Genomic DNA, 21,040 nt, shown 5'->3' on the forward strand with positions numbered 1-21,040 from the left:
TCAGAGTATCAACCTCAAGAACTCCCTTCTTCATAGGCATCCCATTACTCCCAGGATTCCTTTCAGAAGTGTACATGAACTGGTTATTAGCAACCATGTCAATGAGTTCTTGAGTTTCTGCAGGCGTTTTCTTTAGGTGAATGGATCCACCTGCAGAAGTGTCCAGTGACATCTTTGATAGCTCAGATAAACCATCATAGAATATATCCAGGATGGTCCATTCTGAAAGCATGTCAGAAGGACACTTTTTGATCAACTGTTTGTATCTTTCCCAAGCTTCATAGAGGGATTCACCTTCTTTCTGTCTGAAGGTTTGAACATCAGCTCTAAGCTTTCTCAGCTTTTGAGGAGGAAAGTACTTGGCTAAGAAAGCCGTGACCAGCTTATCCCAAGAGTTCAGGCTGTCTTTGGGTTGAGAATCCAACCATAATCTAGCTCTGTCTCTTACAGCAAAAGGGAAAAGCATGAGCCTGTAGATTTCAGGATCTACTCCATTAGTCTTAACAGTATCACATATCTGCAAGAATTCAGTTAAGAACTGAAAGGGATCTTCAGATGGAAGTCCATGAAACTTGCAGTTCTGCTGCATCAGAGAAACTAATTGAGGTTTCAGCTCAAAGTTGTTTGCTCCAATGGCAGGAATGGAGATGCTTCTTCCATGTAAATTGGAATTAGGTGCAGTGAAGTCACCAAGCATCTTCCTTATATTATTATTATTTTCGGCTGCCATCTCCTTTTCCTGTTCGAAAATTTTTGAAAGGTTATTTCTGGATTGTTGTATTTTAGCTTCTCTTAATTTTTTTCTTCAGAGTCCTTTCAGGTTCTGGATCTGCTTTAACAAGAATATTCGTGTCCTTGCTCCTGCTCATATGACAAAGAAGATGGCACAGAAAAAATAGTAATAATAATATGGATCCTTTATACCACAGTATAGGGATCCTTGTGTTATTAGAAGAAAAGAAGGGAAGAAAATCTGAACTCAGAGAGAGAGGGGTTTCGGATTTTTGGAGAGTTGAAGGAAAGATGTTAGTATATCAATAAACAAATAGAAGAAGATGAGAGGGGGAAGTGAATTTTTGAAAACAATTTTTGAAAACGAGTTAGTGATTTTTGAAAATAGTTTTTGAAAAAGTTTAGTATTTTTTTCGAAAAAAAAAATTTTTTTAAATAAAAAATAAAAATAATTAGTTAATAAAAAAGAAATTTTTGAAAAAGAGGGAAGATATTTTCGAAAATTAGAGAGAGAGAGTTAGTTAGGTAGTTTTGAAAAAGTTAAGAAACAAACAAAAAGTTAGTTAGTTAGTTGAAACAAATTTTGAAAAGATAAGAAGTTAGGAAGTTAGAAAAGATATTTTGAAAAAGATAAGATGAGAAGATATTTTTGAAAAGATATGATAGAAATTAGTTTTGAAAAAGATTTTATTTTTAAAATCACAATTAATGACTTGATTCACAAGAAATCACAAGATATGATTCTAGGACTTAAAGTTTGAATCTTTCTTAACAAGCAAGTAACAAACTTAAAATTTTTGAATCAAAACATTAATTGATTATGGTATTTTCGAAAATTTGATATAAAAATGAGAAAAAGATTTTTGAAAATTATTTTTGGAATTTTCGAAAATAACCAAGAATTTTGAAAAAGATTTGATTTTTGAAAAAGATTTTGAAAAAGATAAGATTTTCAAATTGAAAATTTGATTTGACTCATGAGAAACAATTTGATTTTAAAAATTTTTGAAAAAGTCAACTCAAATTTTCGAATTTGATGAGAGAAAAAGGGAAAGATATTTTTTAATTTTTGAATTTTTATGATGAGAGAGAAAAACAAGAAAAATGATGCAATGCATGGCAATTTTAGATCAAAATTATGAATGTGTGCAAGAATGCTATGAATGTCAAGATGAACTCCAAGAACACTGTGAATATCATGATGAACATCAAGAACATATTTTTGAAAAATTTTATATGCAAAGAAAACATGCAAGACACCAAACTTAGAAATCTTTCATGTTTAGACTCTAATAAATAAAAAATGTACATGTAAAACAAGAAAAGACACAAAACAAGAAAAACATCAAGATCAAACAAGAAGACTGACAAAGAACAACTTGAAGATCATGAAGAACACTATGAATGCATGAAATTTTCGAAAAATGCAAGATGCACATGCAATTGACACCAAACTTATAACATGACTCAAGACTCAAACAAGAAAACATGAAATATTTTTTATTTTTGTGATTTTCTAAATTTTTTTTTTTGAATTTTTATTTTATATTTTTCGAAAAATTATTTTGAAAAAGAAAAATAAGGATTCAAAATTTTTAATATGAATTCCAGGAATCTTATGCTCTAAAGCTCCAATCAAAGGGTCAGGCACGTCTTGATAGCCAGCCAAGCTTTAGTATGTAACTCAGACATGACACGCCTGACATTCCTTACATTCAACAGCCAATTGGCTAAGAAAGATAAAGAAGCTCTTCTCTTAAGTATAAGAATTGAGACATGGCTTTACAGCCAGCAGGCTTTAACATGCTTCATGAAACACTAGAATTCATTCTTAAAAATTCTGAAGGAAAATATATTTTTGAAAACATTTTTATTTTAAAATATTTTTTTTTCGAAAACAAAAGAAAAATTTTTGAAAGATTTTTGAAAATAAAATAGAAAGAAAATTACCTAATCTGAGCAACAAGATGAACCGTCAGTTGTCCAAACTCGAACAATCCCCGGCAACGGCGCCAAAAACTTGGTGCACGAAATTGTGATCTCCAGGCTCGAACAAATCCTGGTAATGGCTCCAAAGCTTGGTGCTCTGATCTTAATTCATAATTGTCACAACTTCGATACAACTAACCAGCAAGTGCACTGGGTCGTCCAAGTAATACCTTACGTAAGTAAGGGTCGAATCCCACGGAGATTGTTGGTATGAAGCAAGCTATGGTCACCTTGTAAATCTCAGTCAGGCAGATATAAAGTGATAATGGTGTTTTTGAATATTATATAATAAAATAGGGATAGAGATACTTATGTAAATCATTGGTAGGAATTTCAGATAAGCGAATGGAGATGCTTTTCGTTCCTCTGAACCTCTGCTTTCCTGCTATCTTCATCCAATCAGTTTTACTCCTTTCCATGGCTGGCTTTATGTGATACATCACCACTGTCAACGGCTACTTTCGGTCATCTCACGGGAAAATGATCCAATGCCCTGTCACGGCACGGCTAATCGTCTGGAGGCATCACCCTTGCCAATGGCTTCATCTTATCCTCTCAGTGAATAATATGCTCACGCACCCTGTCACGGCACGGCTATTCATCTGTCGGTTCTCGATCATGCTGGAATAGGATTTACTATCCTTTTGCGTCTGTCACTAACGCCCTGCAATCGTGAGTTAGGAGCTCGTCACAGTCATTCATTCATTGAATCCTACTCGGAATACCACAGACAAGGTTTAGACCTTCCGGATTCTCTTGAATGCCGCCATCATTCTAGCTTACGCCACGAAGATTCTGGTTAGGAGATCTAAGAGATATTCATTCTAGCTTAATTCATGTAGAACGGAAGTGTTTGTCAGGCACGCGTTCATAAGGGAGAAGGATGATGAGCGTCACACATAATCATCACCTTCATCACGTTCTTGGGTGCGAATGGATATCTTAGAAGCGAAATAAGAAGAATTGAATAGAAAACAGTAGTACTTTGCATTAATCTTTGAGGAACAGCAGAGCTCCACACCTTAATCTATGGAGTGTAGAAACTCTACCGTTAAAAATACATAAGTGAAGGTCCAGGCATGGCCGAGATGGCCAGCCCCCTAAAACGTGATCAAAGGATCATAAGGTAATCCAAAGATGCCTAATACAATAGTAAGAGGTCCTATTTATAATAAACTAGCTACTAGGGTTTACATGAGTAAGTATTTGATGTATAAATCCACTTCCGGGGCCCACTTGGTGTGTGTTTGGGCTGAGCCTGAGTGTTGCACGTGCAGAGGCCAATTGTGGAGTTGAACGCCAGTTTTTGTGCTAGTTTGGGCGTTCAACTCTGGTTTTGGATCCTTTTCTGGCGCTGGACGCCAGATTTGGGTAGAAAGATGGCGTTGAACGCCAGTTTACATCGTCAATTCTTGGCCAAAGTATGGACTATTATATATTGCTGGAAAGCCCTGGATGTCTACTTTCCAACGCAATTGGAAGCGCGCCATTTCGAGTTTTGTTGCTCCAGAAAATCCACTTTGAGTGCAGGGAGGTCAGAATCCAACAGCATCAGCAGTCCTTTTTCAACCTCTGAATCTGATTTCTGCTCAAGTCCCTCAATTTCAGCCAGAAAATACCTGAAATCACAGAAAAATACACAAACTCATAGTAAAGTCCAGAAATGTGAATTTAACACAAAATCTATTAAAAACATCCCTAAAAGTAACTAGATCCTACTAAAAACATACTAAAAACAATGTCAAAAAGCGTATAAATTATCCGCTCATCAGATAACAAGGACAGGATTTCCGGTTCTTATACCTTGCCAAGAGTTTATTTTACAGTTATTTATTTAGTTTTATTGCTCGAAAATATACATGTGCGCATTGCCCAAACTTTCAAAACCCCCAATTTACAATCTTCATAACCAATAATAAGAATATACTTCCCTGCAATTCCTTGAGAAGACGACCCGAGGTTTGAATACTCGGTTAACAATTTTTAAAGGGTTTGTTACTTGTGACAACCAAAACGTTTGTACGAAGAGATTTCTATCGGTTTAGAGACTATATCTACAATGCGACTGTTTCTATGAACCTCTTTACTGGTAAAAATCCTAACGTCATGGAGCCAAGAGGATCTAATCAACCCTTTAGGCAACAACACCCTCCAAGATATCATGGACAACGACCATTCTACAATGCATACCCAGCTTATAGATATGGTGGACAACCTTGTAACTACCAACAAGCACCACCCCGTGCCTATAGACCATCCTCTCAACATAACCTCGAACCACCACACTCACAAGCTTCTCTTCACCATTCGCCACCACATGATCCCTATTTACCCCAGTTCCAATCCAATCACTCCCAAGCACCACCACTTTCATATGTATCATGTCCAAATCCATCACCCCCAGAATCAGAGGTTCGCCTCAAAGAAACAGTAAATAAACTTCAAACAACCATTCGACAACTGGAGCAAGCAGTAATTCAATTAGCTTCTAGACATTCGAACATTCAAGGACCAACCACAGCCCCATGTGGACACTAACGAAGAGCATAGCATGAAGGAAATACTAGAAACTCCAGTGGACAAGACAGAGAATGAATTCATACTAGAACAAGTAGAAGAAGCTGTCATTACGCAAGAAGAAGAGTTGGTTGAAGATCTAGGAGACGCTGAACCTCCATGGGAATCCAGAGCTGAGGAGAACTCCGTCAAGGATGTTACAGTTGATGCTAAGGAGGACAGTGCACAATCTCCAAGGCAAGTTATTTATGAAGAACTAGACGGAATAACCCAGGACACAAATTCCCTTGATGATGATAGTCACAAGTCAAGTTCTCTTAGTGATGAACTTGCATCCGCAAGTGAATTCTCTGAGATCGAAGAATCTTCCCCAAATGAATACGAAGATGATGCAGAGGTAGATTTCTCTCAACCTCCAATCTATGACTCAAGTGATGAGGAAGACATAGAAGACTTTGATCAAGATGATGTTACATTTGAAGAATTCTGCGAGGAAGTGGAGAAATTCACAGAAGAGCACAAGGGAGTAGAACTTACAGAACCACCAGAAACACCTATCCCAAGGCCATTACCACCCAATACAAGCTTCAAGTGGGTACAATCCTTAACCTTTAACTTTACTTTTTCACTTGAATACGGTTTGCTTGAAACAGATGGCCAGCTTAGAGCTCTCTGCGGCTTTAAGAGTAAGAGGGAAATGGCTCGTGCTCAGAGCTGGTGCACAAGGTTCAATAAGGTTCCACGCTTCAACTTGAAGTGCACGGATTGGTATCAAACTCAATCGAATGGATCTCGGAAAACGTTTGGTCACCATGGTGAGAATCTACTTTCTAAACCAACCAAATGCAAAAATATAGATCAAGACGGAGGCGGATTTAAAAGCAAAGTTTAGGATCCTGGAATCTATTCTGACATTCGTCATTCCGGGAGCCTAAAAATTTGTTTGAAGCTGCTCAGGAGCTTTACATGCCTAGTTTGGGACCCCGGAGGCTATTGGCATTCCAAGCATTAGTGGAGATTTGTGGATGAATTTAAGCATAAGCCGCCATAACAGGAAGCTCGTCCAATGTCCAACTTAAGGACTTTAACTAAAAGTGCTAGGTGGGAGACAACCCACCATGGTATGATCGTTCATTTTTTAATTTTTATTTCGTTTTGTTTGTTTTCAAGTTTTATTTTATTTTATAATTTGAACCTGGAATTTTGCATCGCATTCATATTAATCATTGCATTTTTTGCATACTGCATAAAAAAAAGGGTGCGCGACGCGACCGCATCACTCATGCGATCGCGTCATATTGCGAAAAACACTACCCACGCGACCGCGTCATCCATGCGGCCACGTGATATGGAAATTGGCGTAAAGATCCAACGTCCAGAAAGTTAGGCTGGAATCGTGCGGCCATTGTGCGTTTTGCACAATATGCCCACGCGATCACATGCCCCATGCGATCGGTTCACCTGCACACACCCAATCCCACGCGACAGCGTGAGCGACGCGATCGCGTCGCATGGATTGCACAACACCCCAAAAAGAGACAGAGAGTTGCGCGGAAACGACACTGGATTCGTGCGTTTCGCACAAATCCCAGCGACGCGATCGCATGCCCCAGGCGATCGTGTCATTCACTCTTTTAGCCATTCCATGCGATCGCGTGCCCTATGCGATCGCATCACCTCCCATTCTGCTCCAGCCACGCGACCGCGTGCCCCACGCGATCGCGTGGATTTAAAATTATAACCCCCCAGTCACGCGAACCCTATCAGTCGCACCCCCCCCCCCCCGAACCCTTCTCTCCCCTCTCTTCTCTCCAACACACCACCACCACCCAGCCACCACCATCGCCACCGCCAGACGCCGCCGACCACCCAGACTCTGCCGCCACCTACCCCCCCTTCCTCCTTACCCCTTCTTTCTTCTTCTTTCTTCTTCTTCCCCCCTCTCCGCCACTGCCCCATTCGCAACCACCACCCACCGCTGCCGCCCGTCCCAGCCGCGCCCCCCCCCCATCCACCACACACACACCTATCCCTCCCTTCCCCTCTTACCCCCTACCCCATTACCCATCCCTTCTTTCCCCCTGCCCCGAACAGTCGTGCCCACCACCGCCAGCCGCCGCGCCAGACGCCGTCACCACCACCCCCAGCCACCTTTCTGCCCACTCTCCTTATTCGGCCTACCAGGTTCCAACGAATGCCACCCTTCTATCCTTAGTCGTTATTTCATTATTTTCTATTTATATTCATGTTTAGGCTAGTTAGATATGCATGTTGTAGTGGATTTTAGGTTGTTAGGTAGCCTAGGATGTGGTTAGTGGATTTAGGTCTGTTTAATTGCGCTGTTCGTGTTTCTTGTTTTATTATTTTCGCAATTCTGCTGTTGCTATGATCATGTTCATATGCTGTAATTTCTTGTTTCATGATGCTCTTTACTCTGATTTTTCATGATTCTTATTCCTTATATGTAATTGCAGCTTTAATTTTAATTCATATGAACTATTTGATTGCTGTTTATTTTCCAGGACAATCCAATTTTAGCCGGAATGCTACCCAAATTTTTGTAAAATGTTTTCATTCATGTTTTGGTTTTGGCATTTTGATATCTGCTTTCCTCTGCTTTACCCAAACCCATTCATGAATGCCAGACACGCATTCTTATTCTCTTTGATTTCCTGGTTCATATATTGCATTTTTTATGTTTGATTCCAATTTTTGCTATTTCTATATCTATTTGAATCATCATCAACCTGTTTTCCTTGTTTGGTTATGAGTTACCTATCGCTTCTAATTATGAATGCTTGTTACTTAGAAACTTATCCTTATGCCACTTACCTTAACCCATTTTTCATTAACTCACCAATTCTAATTTCCTGAACTCTATTTTTTTAATTCTAACCAAACTAACATTTTAAAATCTTTTTTCTGGTTTTTCACTTTCTTTTAACCCTCTAACCATGGCATACTGATAATTTTTCCTACTTAACATGCCTTCTATTACATTTTGGATTGTGAATTTTTCCTTTCGAACTTTTAACTCCTATACAATCCTTAATGCACATTTACTTAACTCATTTACCTCATTCTAATTCTCCTTTGCCACTTTGTGCTTCTTTTGACTATTTGCCTATTTGTTTTCCTATTTTTATTATATCCTGATTTTCTGTTTTTCAGGATGTCAGATTCCCAGAGAAAGGGAAAAGGAAAGGCTACTACTGGCAAACGAAAAAGAGGAGAAGCCTCTATGTCTATCATAGGTCTCATGCATGATGCCTCCTTGCGGGAGAAAAACTTTACCCCGCAGGAGAAGGCTGACCAACTGCTTCCTGCCACTGATACAATAAAATTTGCAAACCGATACTGTGAGCTAAAGTATCCGGTGTTTGCAACCTCTAGGAACCTATACCTGGAAAGGACCTTGAAGATCCCAGAAGAACTCCAGTAATACACCTCTGACCAGATCAAACAAAGAAGCTGGTTCTTCCTGGAGAGACCCCTGACTGAGGTCAATGCATCTTGGGTTAGAGAATTCTACTGCAATTACTTCAAGACCTCCCTAGATGCAGTGAACCTCAGAGGAAAGAAGATTCTGGTTACTGAAGAGGCAATTGAAGATGTTCTGAAGCTTCTACCTAAATCTGATCAGCCAGATGGTTATCAGAAAGCTGAGGAAGACATGCGCTTTATGAAGTTTGATTGGGATGCAGTCAAGGCCCGGATAGCCCTTGACCCGACCGTTCCTTGGATCATGGGTCAGAACACCACGATGCCCAAGGGAATCAAGCGGGCGTACTTGAATGATGAGGCTCGGCTATGGTATCAGATACTTAGCAACTTCATTATGCCGAGTAGTCACGAGACTGATATACCTGCCGCTATGATCACCCTCCTATGGTGTGTGATGGAGGGTAAGGACCTGTACCTGCCACGCTTTATCCGGTTCTACATGGCCAGGGTCCACGTTCGAGGCACTCTTCCCTTTCCCTATTTGGTTACACAGCTGGGCCGTCGAGCTGACGTGCCTTGGGAGGATGCCGATGAGAGGCCACCTGCTGCAGAATGCAAGAAGATTATCCCGCACAGCAGGAACTTTCTGGTCTTGGGCTACAGACCTCCAGTCCTCACTGCTCCTGGTGACACTGCCACACCATCTGTCGGCCCCTCTTCCTCTACACCTACACCTGCCACCACCACTGTACCTCCACCTGCCCCAGAGCCCATCTATCATCTAGTGCACCGCCTGTTTCGACGGCTTGACCAGATGGAGCGTCGCAACAAGTGACGCTATGAGCACCTGAAGCTGATGATACGATCTGGCAACATCCCCTCCGAGCCTGACACACCATCCGAGGCATCTGAGGAGGAGGCGGATGATCCCGAGGCAGAGACCTATCCACAGAGCGAGGCAGAGCAGGCAGGCACCCAGCAGGCAGCACACCTTCAGGAGGCTCCGCCTCAGATTCAGGCTGTAGACCCTGAGATCCCTCTTCAGTCAGCACCCCCTCCACAGCAGTCAGACCCTCAGATCACCACCTCAGAGACCCCAGCTACCCGTCCTTCCAGGGATGACACCCCTTCACACCCTGCTTGAGTGAGCATCAGGGACGATGCTACATTTTAAGTGTGGGGAGGTCGCCATCTCTGGCGTATATTTTTGGTGAACCACTACATACTCTTTTTATTTATTTTGCTATTTTTCTGTATTTTTCTTTTTATTTCTATTTTGCAGTACTTATACATTACTATTTTCATGTATTTATACTCTATTTCTGCATTTTGCATTTTTAGTTCATATTTTAGCCACTTAGTTTAGTTGCAATTCTAACTTATTAGTTATAGAAATTGTGGATTGATTAGTATAGTTTACCTTTTTAGCATAAGATAACTCGGAATAGATTGAAAAGAAAAAGGAAGTAAACTAGAGACTTTAACAGAATCAAAACAACTCACACCTTGTATATATAGCATTACATGTTAGTTAATTAAACAACATTTCATCAATGAGAAACACTAGAACTTTAAGGCCACCTTAAGTTTTACATTGAAAATAATGGGAATTTTTAACTAAACCTGCATGACATACATAATTGATAAATAATTTTTGAGCTAGAGAACGCATAGCCTGTGAGTTTTGAGCTTAATTGTATGGTTACATTCAAACCATATTTTTTATTCCTGTGTGTTCCGCCCTTCTTTTATATTCTGGTGTTCTTACTTTGTCTTAATCTATATGTCCGATTATAGATTAGAAATACATACCAAGAGAGTGATTGAGGCTATTATTTGATTTTAGCTCACTTATCCCAAAATAGCCTACCTTTCACATCACCCTCATTAGCCCCTTAAGCCTTTAAATCCCCTTTTATTCTATAAGCCACATTACTAGCCTTAAGCAGAAAAACAAAATAAAATTCCAAGTTGAATCCTTGGTTAGCTTAAGATAGAAATTGTATATGGTTTAAATGTGGGAAACCTATTGGGAACATGGATGATAAAAACAAAAGGTAGAAAAGTTGAAAAGAATAAAATAACTCAAATAAAAATTTTTGGGAAGCATGCTCATGTAAAATCAAATTAATTGAATTACCATGTGCATTTAAAAAAAGTGTTATGAAAAAAAGGGGACACAAAAAGAATCCCCCAATTATGAAATAAAGCAATGCACATGGGATAAAAATAAATAAATAAATATTGAGATATGAGCATGTAACATCAAAAGTAAGAAAATATGGAAAATAGGTAAAGAAGCTTTGATTTAGAAAGTATGTATGTTAGGTGAGATCTTAGTCTAATTAAGGATTCACTTATTAGCTCACTTAGCCTTATACATATACACTTACCTTTACCTTGGCCCCATTACAACCTTACTTAAGACCTCATGATTTTTGGTATGACTATATTCTATGATTGTTGATTGGTTAGATGAAGAACAAAGTTATAGAAAGTAAGAATAAAAAGAAGAATAGAGTGATTAACCCAATAAATACTGAGTGATTAGAGAGTAAACACAAAATTCAGTGAGGGTTCAATAGCTCATTAACATATATCTCTGCTTAAATTATTAATTGTCTTACAAGTTTTTAAAATGTTTTTCTCTCCCATCTCAATTGTAAAGGCACTTTATCACTATCTAAGGCTTGGCTATATATATATATATATATACATGACTCCTTGAGAATGTGAATTAATTTAACTACATGCAAGCTTTATATACAAGTGAATAAAAATTAGAATTGCATGATGCATCATTCATTTAGGTAGTTGTATGTAGAATAGATTGCATTGCATGGCATTCCACCACTTTAACCTTACTTTTCAGCTTGGATTTAGCATGAGGACATGCTATTGTTTAAGTGTGGGGAGGTTGATAAACCCATATTTTATGATATATTTTGTGCTTAGTTTGAGTGATTTATCCAATCCTTCACCCACTTATTCATATTAATTGCATGGTTTTACTTCTCCTTCCTTATTATGTGATCTATGTGAAAAACATGTTTTCTATGCTTAAAAATTAATTATTTTAATTACCCTTATTATCATTCGATGCCGTGATTAGTGTGTTGAGTGGTTTCAGATCTTCTAAGGCAGGAATGACTCAAAGGATGAAAAAAGAAAACATACAAAGATGGAAAGAAAGCGCAAAACGGAGTTTCTAAAAAAACTGGCATCCACGCGATCGCATGGGCGACACGGACGCATGCCAAGCGCGAATCAACAGCGACGCGGCTGCATGACTGACGCGACCGCGCGCCTTAAGCAAAACACATATGGTGCGGCCGCATGACTGACGCGACCGCGTGACAAGAAAAGCTCCGAATGACGCGACAGCGTGACCCATGCGGACGCGTGACAGAGGCCACGCATTAGAAATTGCAGAAAACGCTCCCAGCGATTTCTGAAGCCCTTTTTGGCCCAAATCCAAGTCCAGAAGGCATAGACCAGAGGTTATGAAGTGAGGGAATGCATCCATTCAGGGAGAGCTCGCCAATTTAGTTACTTCCCATGATTTAGATTTAGTTTTGAAAGAGGTTCTCTCCTCTCTCTTTTAGGATTAGGATTTAGGACTTCTCTTAATTTTAGGAGTAACTCTCGATCTCAGGTTTAATGTTTCTTTACTTTAAGCTTCCCTTTCACTTTTATTCATTCCATTACTTTAGTTGATTATTTACTTTTGCCATTTAATTTATGAATTTTTCTATGTTCCAGATTATTTGAATTAATGCTATTTGAGGTATTTCAGTTTATTATTGCTCTCTTTTATTTATGTCACCATTGCTTCCAATCTAAAGATAATTTTATTCCAGTAAATTTACTTTTTCCCCTTTTGGTCTTGGTTAAGAAAGCAGTAACTCAGGAGTTATCTTAGCTCAACATAATTGATAACTGTTATCTTTGCTAATTGAACTGAACTTCAATAATCTCAACCTTTTCTTAGGAAATAAATAGGATTCGAAAGTCAAACTAATTAAACCCTTGACTTTCCTTTGCTTTAGCAAAGGTTAACTAAGTGGAATTAAGATTCAATCTTCTTTATTATTGAGAAGGATAACTAATTTGAACTTCCAATTTCTCATACATTGCCAAAAGTTTGCTTTACAGTATTTATTTATTTTAATTGCTATTTAAATTATTTGTCATATTTGTTCCTTATTCTTGGAACCCCAAATTTACAATCTCCATAACCAATAATAAGAACATACTTCCCTGCAGTTCCTTGAGAAGACGACCCGAGGTTTGAATACTTCGGTTAACAATTTTAAAGGGGTTTGTTACTTGTGACAACCAAAACGTTTGTACGAAGGGATTTTTGTTGGTTTAGAAACTATATCTACAATGCGACTATTTTATTGAAATTCTTTACTAGCAAAAATCCTATTCATCAGCAACGCTATCACTTCAAACCCTCATACAGAAAGGTCTGGATGACGAAGCAAAAGAAAATTGTGCAGATATACGGTGATTGGGAGAAGCCATACAATAAGATACCGAGGTTTCTCCAAGCATTGCAGAGTTGTTGTCCCGGAATAATATGTGATTTCAGTGCCGTACCGTACTATGATGGGCACCTTATGTCCACGACTGCAGCCAATTTGATAAGGTATTTGAGACTTTTCTGCCTATGTGGAGACTTTCAAGCATTACAAGCTTTCGTCTCCGTCGATGGCACGCATCTATATGGGAAATATGGTGGTGTATTGCTTATGGGAGTGGCACAGGACGGTAACAGTAATACCTTTCCTGTTGCTTTTGCAATTGTTGAGTCTAAGACTACAGAGTCCTAGTCGTTCTTCCTTACTAACCTAAGACGACATGTGACCCACAAGATGGCCTGTTGATTATATCTGATAGATCTCATGCGATCAAGGCTGCACTGAGAGACGACGATAATGGTTGGCACCCTCCTGGAGCGTTCCGTGCTTATTGTGTCAAACACATAACCGCAAACTTCATGTCTCGTTTCAAATATGCAGAGGACAAGTGATATCTCATAAATGCCACTTATATTCCAAGCAAGGTTGGGTACAAGTAGTACATGGATACCTTGAGAGGTCTGTCGTATGAGATGGCGTACTGATCAAGTAGATTCGACAAGAAAATATGGTTACAACACTGCGACAGTGGTCGCCGGTTTGGGCACACGACAACGAACCTCTCCGAGTGCATGAATGCATTACTTAAGGGTATGCATTATTTACCGATTTCAGCCATCTTGTGATGCACTTATGAGAGGCTGCAGCATTTGTTCGTAAGAAAGGGCAGGGAGGCACAGGTACAGCTCGCAGCGGGGAATCAATTTTTTCAATGGCTGGTAGCTGCTATTGAAAAGAACAGGGAAAGAATCTCGAAGATGTATGTCAATCATTGCGACAGAAGGGCTTCAGTGTTTGTGGTAGAGGAGTTAGAGCCTTTCGAGGGTTGGTTGCAGGGTTCATTCCGTGTTTGGTTGACAGCGGACACATATGACTATGGCCTTTTCCAGTCACTCCATTAACCATGTCGTAATGCACTTGTCGCTTGTGCTGCCGCAAGCGTTGAATGAGGTCTATATGTTCATCCGGTGTACAGACAAGAGGTTGTGTTCAAGGTATATGAGGCGAAGTTCTCGCCGATACCAGATGAAAATATGTGGCCAGAGTGGTATGGGACACTGTTGCGTCCTAATCCAGCCATGTGCGGAAAAGCTACTAGCAAACTAGTTTCCACTAGGTTCTGTAATGAGATGGATGGGGGAGAGCGGTAAGAGAAATGGTGTGCTCTATACAGGCAAACTGAGCATACCTGAAAAGGTTGTCCTAATCAACCCTCAGGCGAAGCTTAGCAATGTTGCCACTTTGTTAGGTTTTATTTGCAATTGTACCCAAGATAGAGAACGACACCTCTGAAAGTCATCCAGTAGTGGCAGCCACCGAAGATGGACCTAATTATTTGACTTGTCAGTCATCAGGTAACCCCCAATCAGCAACAGTATGTAACACCTCGTATACTATCAGAGGGTGTCCGGATCAGCTGTATCGAGCATCTGCTGAACTCGGTCCCGAAGCCATGTAAGCTTGAGAGAGAAAGACTCCTTCCTCTGTGCACCCTGCTGCTGACCATGAGGAGGTCTGACACCAAGTAGCTGCTCCACCCAATCCCAGGTCTCGTGCCCATACCATGTCTAAAAATCACGGAAGCACCCACCCATTGGATCCCAATGTGCACGTAACCTGAGGTGGTACGCAACATCTTGCAAGGTCATGGTGCACTCATTCTATGGCAGGTGAAAAGTGTGGGTCTTCGGACGCCAGCGCTCTACAAATGCCGTGATCAAGGAGTTGTCAAACACAGTCCTAGAGTGGCGCTGTATCGCTAAAGTCAGCCTCCCTCAAGTAAGAAATAATGGTGTCTGGTGGTGTAAGTGTGTGACTCACCTGGGGAGAAGTATGCGAGGCCTCTGATAAGAAATAAAAAATTGGAATATGAAATATATTTCAAAAAGTAAACATTTAAATGTCGAAATAAAAACATAAAAAATATACTAAACAAGTATTCCACATTTTATAACTCAGTTTGAAACAGAATAATGATTTTTTAAAAGTCAACCTTTTCGAAAAAATATATCGAACAATTATAAGTCCCATTAAAATATTGAATAATAGTTAAAAATATTATATATAAAGCTATCAAAATAATAAAAAGATATCTACCGATAAACATTTACTGAATAAATTAATATAACTAATAAATAAATTAATTTATCAAATAACTAATAGCTAAATTAATAAATATTTACTTAATAATTTAGTTTAAATAAAAACAAATCTAAATAAACATGTACTTAATAAATTAATTTAACTAATAACTAAAATTATACTCTATCAATTAACACTTGCTAACGTTACATTTTACCACCTAACATATACTACATCTATAAAAGTACCATAACCATGATTATAAATATATGCTTATTTAACTTATATATGAAAATAACAATACTAACTTCGAAGTCGGCTGCGCCAGTGATATATCACGCCGTGTTCAAGCGATTGATGTCATCGTCTCGTGCATTTGCGTGCGCTATAATTTTCAAGTACTTCGATAAGATGATTAGAAAAAGCTAGAAGTAGGAGAAAAGTAGAAGAAATGGATGAAAAGTGGGTGAAAAAGGCGTTATAATCAACTTCAATATATAGGCGCGCTTCTTTCTTATCTCGTTTACAGTGTAAAGGAAATAACATTGCGTATCTATAAACGAGATAAGGACGTTACACACCACGTGTGCAAACGTAATATGACCATGTCGTTTCGTGGCTTATCTCGTTTACAGTATAAGCAAGATATACACAATGTTATTTCATTTACACTGTAAATTAAATAAAAAAATAGAGTGCATTTTGATAAAAGTAGTACAAAATACTTATTTTTGTAAATAAAATATTTATTTTATTTATTTAAAAAAAATCAATAAAAGACAATGCACGTAGCAGTTGGAAAGGTTCATAAATGGAAAAAGCTATGAAGTACAAATACTTCGTTGAGTTGTGGTGTCTGCGTGTCAGACGCATTTTAGATATGACACTCATCGATACTCGTCCGATACGCATGTCTGCTATGTCTAACCGTATTTTAATAAAAAATAAAATATTTTTCTCTAAATACATTTGAACACACTTAAATATTATCACGTGTCAATGTGTCCAATCTTATTTTTAACATGTATTTTTAAAATAAATTTAAAAATAGTATATATTATTTTTTATTAAAATAAAAAATATTTTAAAAATTTTATATAATTAAAATAAGATATTAAAAATAATAAAAAATTAATTTATATTTTAATATTAAAATAATAATAAGATTTAAAAAATTACTTTATAATATATATATATATATATATATATATATATATATATATATATTATAAAATTTTAAAATTTATGTATTAATATTATTTCGTATGGTGTCCTCCGTCTATATCAATGTTCATGTATCATAAAAAAAAATGGGATGACCGAAGAGGGAATAGTACAGTGATTACTATTAATAACGACAGTAACAGGTCTGAGTTTGTGCAACGTACTTATCCAGTATTAGTTTTTGTCGTACAGTTTTTCTATGTAAATTGTAATGTACGAAATTAAATGTATGTATCAAGTGGAATCTCTATCCATGTTTAATGTAAACATTAATGTCAATGTGTGCAAGATGCGGCTAATTTTTTTTAGAAACGAAAAAAAATCATGTGTAATTTAATATGATAGATTAATTAGTATGTTTTTTTTATATGAATTTTAATTTTTTATTTTAAATAATAAATTAGACTTTTAAATCTAAAAATTTGAAGGTTAAATTTTATGGTACATAAATTAAATTCTTCGATCTATAATAAAATAAATTTTTTTACTGTAAAGCAAATTAGAAAATCTTATTAACATATTTAAAAAAATTTTTAACATTAGAATATAAATTTGAATGTTAAATTTATAGGCTAAAAAATTTTAATATGGATTTTAGAAGTGTATTTTACCTGAAAATATGAGTTTTAGGTGTATATATAGGTTTTACATGCAACCAACGTATTGGACACGTGGCACAATCGCACGCAATACACAGGTAACGTATCACGTGGCCCACATCCATTCAACACGCAGGTAACGTATTGCAACTGTGCAACATACCGTTAAAGTGTTGGATTACTTTTTTAATACTTCCACAACTCTATAAAACACCCCAAACACTCATATTTAAATAAAACATCATTCTTTTCTTCATATCTAAAATAATTTTTGAAATTTATATATTTAAAAATTTTAAAATAAAAAAATTAGAACATCAAATTTATATGTTTAAAAAATATTTAAAAATTATAAATTTAAGTCTCAAATTTATGATATCTACACACAAAAAAATACACCAAATTTTTATATTATTAAAAAACATCACTAAAATCTCAACACTAAAATTAAAGAAAAAATTTAGGAGGCCAGCAACTTCTGTGTTTTCTGACTAACACTTAATTATCAAAATAAAAATGAGTAATCTTTCACCATTAAATATAATCTCATACCATTAAAAATATTATTAATGATCAATTAATAATTATAAAATACTAAAATTATTAACCCCTAACATTCCTCAAAATTAAAAAGCCGCAAGTTGCAACTAATCAGCTCATCAGCTCCACATCTCGGCAGTCACCAAACGCGGTCGTGACTTCAGCCGTTTTAGTTTTAACTTTTGTTTTTTTTTTTTTAACCGCTAACATCAATAGAATATTAGAATTCCCCTTGAGGCCTTGACCGTACTCTTGCCACTTGCCACCCGCTAACATAAATACAAGGTGGAAATTCAAGTACAATTCATTTCACGTGAAGTCGACTGATTTGACTAAAATTTTATCTAACGACTCTCATGTATCAATTTCATGTGAAGTCGACTTCACATGAATTTTTACCTAAATACAAACTTTCCTGTGCCATTTAGTTTTGTTTTGAAATAAGTAAAAATTTTATTTTAATACATTATTAATATACAATAATTTTATACATATATATAATTATATAATATTATATTAATAAAAATAATCTTTTTTTATATTAATTGTTTAAATAATTATCCAAAAAATAGATACAATTATACTAATATATTTTACTTTTATATCAATGATTATAGGAAAAAATAAAAAAATAAAAAATATTTTAAAAATAGTAAATTTTAGAATAATAAAATCTTAAATAAGTTTTTAAAAATATTTAGTAACAAATTTTAGTCATTAAATCAATTTTTAAATTTTTATTTCGTTAAACAAATTAATTCTTATATCAAATTGTTTATCTATATAAAAAAATTGAATTTGAGCATTTTTAAAATATTTAGGTACCGTTATATCTTTATTAAATAATAATAGAGACTGATTTATTTAATTTTTTTCACAAAATTTTACGTAAAAATTAATTTTTCTAAAAAATAAAATATTAAAAATTAATTTAATAATTAAAATTTATTAAAGATAAAGATATTTAACTAAACATTTATTGAAAAGTGATATGAGGTTTTACTCAACTTTTTAAGAATGTATTTTTATGTCTTTATAATGTAGTATTTATTGTATTTATTGTTTATGTACCTGCCTTGAATACGATATACAAACGCAGCCCATTGAATTATTTGCAATCATTTTCTCATAAGCTATTCCTTTACTAAGTCAATATAAATAAATAAGTAAACTTATCAGTAACTTTAATATATTGACTGTTAACACTTTAACTTTTTATAGCAAAAAAATTACTTTGGCTTTTTCAAAAATATCTTTCAAGTATTTATTATCTAAACTCTTATTGGTGAGGAATACTAGGGGCTAGTAATTTTGGTATTTTGTAATCATTAATTGGTCATCAATAGTATTTTTAATGGTGTGAGATTACATCTAATGGTGGGAGATCACTCACTTTTGTTTTGATGGTTAAGTGATGGCAAAAAAATACAAAAGTTGCTGGCCTAGACTTTTTTTTTTGTGGTTTGGTTTTGCTAACAATTGTTTTATAACTTTTTTTACTAAGATTTTAAAATGAAATTTTAATAGTTTTATCCTATAATGCATGGACACTGATATAGACATGGGACACGACACGACACGAGACATGTAGATACACGAATTTTAAAATTTTTATAAGACACGGGGATATGACATATATATAAAATATAAAATATTTTTAGATAAATTACAATAATATTTTGATTTTTTATTGATATTAAAATATAAAATAATTTTTTAATTATTTTTAATGTTTTCTTTTAATTATATAAAGTATTTAAAATATTTTTTGTTTTAATAAATAATCATATATATTATTTTTAAACTTATTTCAAAAATACATGTTAAGAATAAGGCTTAACATATTGACACATAATGATATTTAAATGCGTTTAAATATGTCTAAAATTTTTTTTTATTTTTTATTAAGACATAACTAAATACGGCAGATATATGTATCGAATAAGTATTAATAAATATTCTGAAATATATCTAACACACAAATATAATAATTCAAGAGAGTGTCCGTATTTCGTAAGTTTTACCTTTTCTAATTTCAATTGTTTTTCTCGTCTATATATATCCTTTAACCATACCATTGATAACAAATTTTCATACTCAACTCCATGTTGTAGTTTTATCACTTATGTATTAGACATGAAAGGACTTAAAACTTATAAAATATTTGTCTTGTTCACACATGCATGTTGTTATACATTATATACTTATATTGTGGTTAACAAAAGCTTCTTAGACCTAAAACAAATTAGTGATTCTTCATGGAACCTCAATACCTCATATATGAGGTTACCTTATTTGACCAGCAGCCCGACCCCTGTTTCTTCCATACCCAAACAAAATATAATAATTTATTATTTCTTTTTCAATCATATGGTCCCAAAACAAAAGAGAAAACAAATACAAAAACATAAGGGAGAAATTTATAGGTGTCATCATAAATATAATAAAAATCAATAATACAAAATATTTTTTTAAGATATAATCCATTAACCCATTACTAAATTAAGAATAAATACTCTTTTGAGTCCTAATTATTTATCTAAAAGATAAAACGTTCTTTCACTATTTAAAATTTTTTAATCGATCTCCAATCATTAAAATAATTAATCTAGCTAGATGACTATTTTTACTTGTCTATTGGTCCTTATGAACTATAATATGTTGATGTGTCAAGAACCATTTAAACCAACAATTTAAATTATTAGAGACTAATTAAAAAATTTTAAATCATAAAAAAATACTTTACTTTTTAGACAAATAGTTAAGAACTGAAAAAAACATTTATTCTTAAATTAAACTCCTATTCTAAGTAATCTTTTTATTTACTAATTATTTATATGAAATAAATTTATTGTTTTAACACAATATAAGACTCTTAAAAAATTTAATAATTCAGACACAAAATACATTAAGTAGAAAAAGATTCAAATATTTTTATTCACATATATTTTTGATCTCGTACCATTTGTTCAAAGAACAAAATGTCTTTTTAAAATTCAAAAACTCCTAATCAATTCTTAACAAATTAATAATCAAGTAATTAGTCTAAACAGTCTTTGTTGTTGGTTTAAGTGACTTCTAACACATAAACATGTCACTACTTATAGGGATTCTTTATACCAATAACAAAAACTACTTAGATTAACTACTGAATAATTAGAAATGGATTAGAAATTTTTAAATTGTGGAAGATATCTTATCGAACAAATGATCAGATACCAAAAAGTTTTTTTAATATATTTTTATCTTCGATATTATTCCCTCAGT

At 35.2% G+C, this 21,040-nt stretch overlaps 1 protein-coding gene and 1 non-coding gene across 2 annotated transcripts; both read left to right on the forward strand.

Annotated features, from left to right (window-relative positions):
• Positions 1 to 226: 226 nt before the first annotated feature.
• LOC112738918 (small nucleolar RNA R71) lies at positions 227 to 334 on the forward strand. Its single transcript, XR_003169866.1, has one exon. It is a non-coding gene; the product is annotated as a small nucleolar RNA R71 (small nucleolar RNA).
• A 12,826-nt stretch (positions 335 to 13,160) lies between these two features.
• Positions 13,161 to 13,720, forward strand: LOC112733998 (uncharacterized). The gene is made up of 2 exons (XM_025783155.1): positions 13,161 to 13,498; positions 13,588 to 13,720. The coding sequence occupies exons 1-2, from the start codon at positions 13,161 to 13,163 to the stop codon at positions 13,718 to 13,720; spliced, it is 471 nt and encodes a 156-aa protein (XP_025638940.1).
• The last annotated feature ends 7,320 nt before the right edge of the window (positions 13,721 to 21,040 follow it).

Source organism: Arachis hypogaea, chromosome 13 (genome assembly GCF_003086295.3).
Source record: "Arachis hypogaea cultivar Tifrunner chromosome 13, arahy.Tifrunner.gnm2.J5K5, whole genome shotgun sequence".
In the NCBI taxonomy this organism is placed as follows: Eukaryota; Viridiplantae; Streptophyta; class Magnoliopsida; order Fabales; family Fabaceae; genus Arachis; species Arachis hypogaea.

What these genes read in the sequence shown, in the direction of transcription:
- LOC112733998 (XM_025783155.1), top strand. Translation starts at nt 13,161, where the DNA reads ATGACGAAGCAAAAGAAAATTGTGCAGATATACGGTGATTGGGAGAAG. An exon ending in GTTGCTTTTGCAATTGTTGA is followed by an intron (nt 13,499 to 13,587) that starts GTCTAAGACTAC and finishes TATATCTGATAG; the next exon opens with ATCTCATGCGATCAAGGCTG.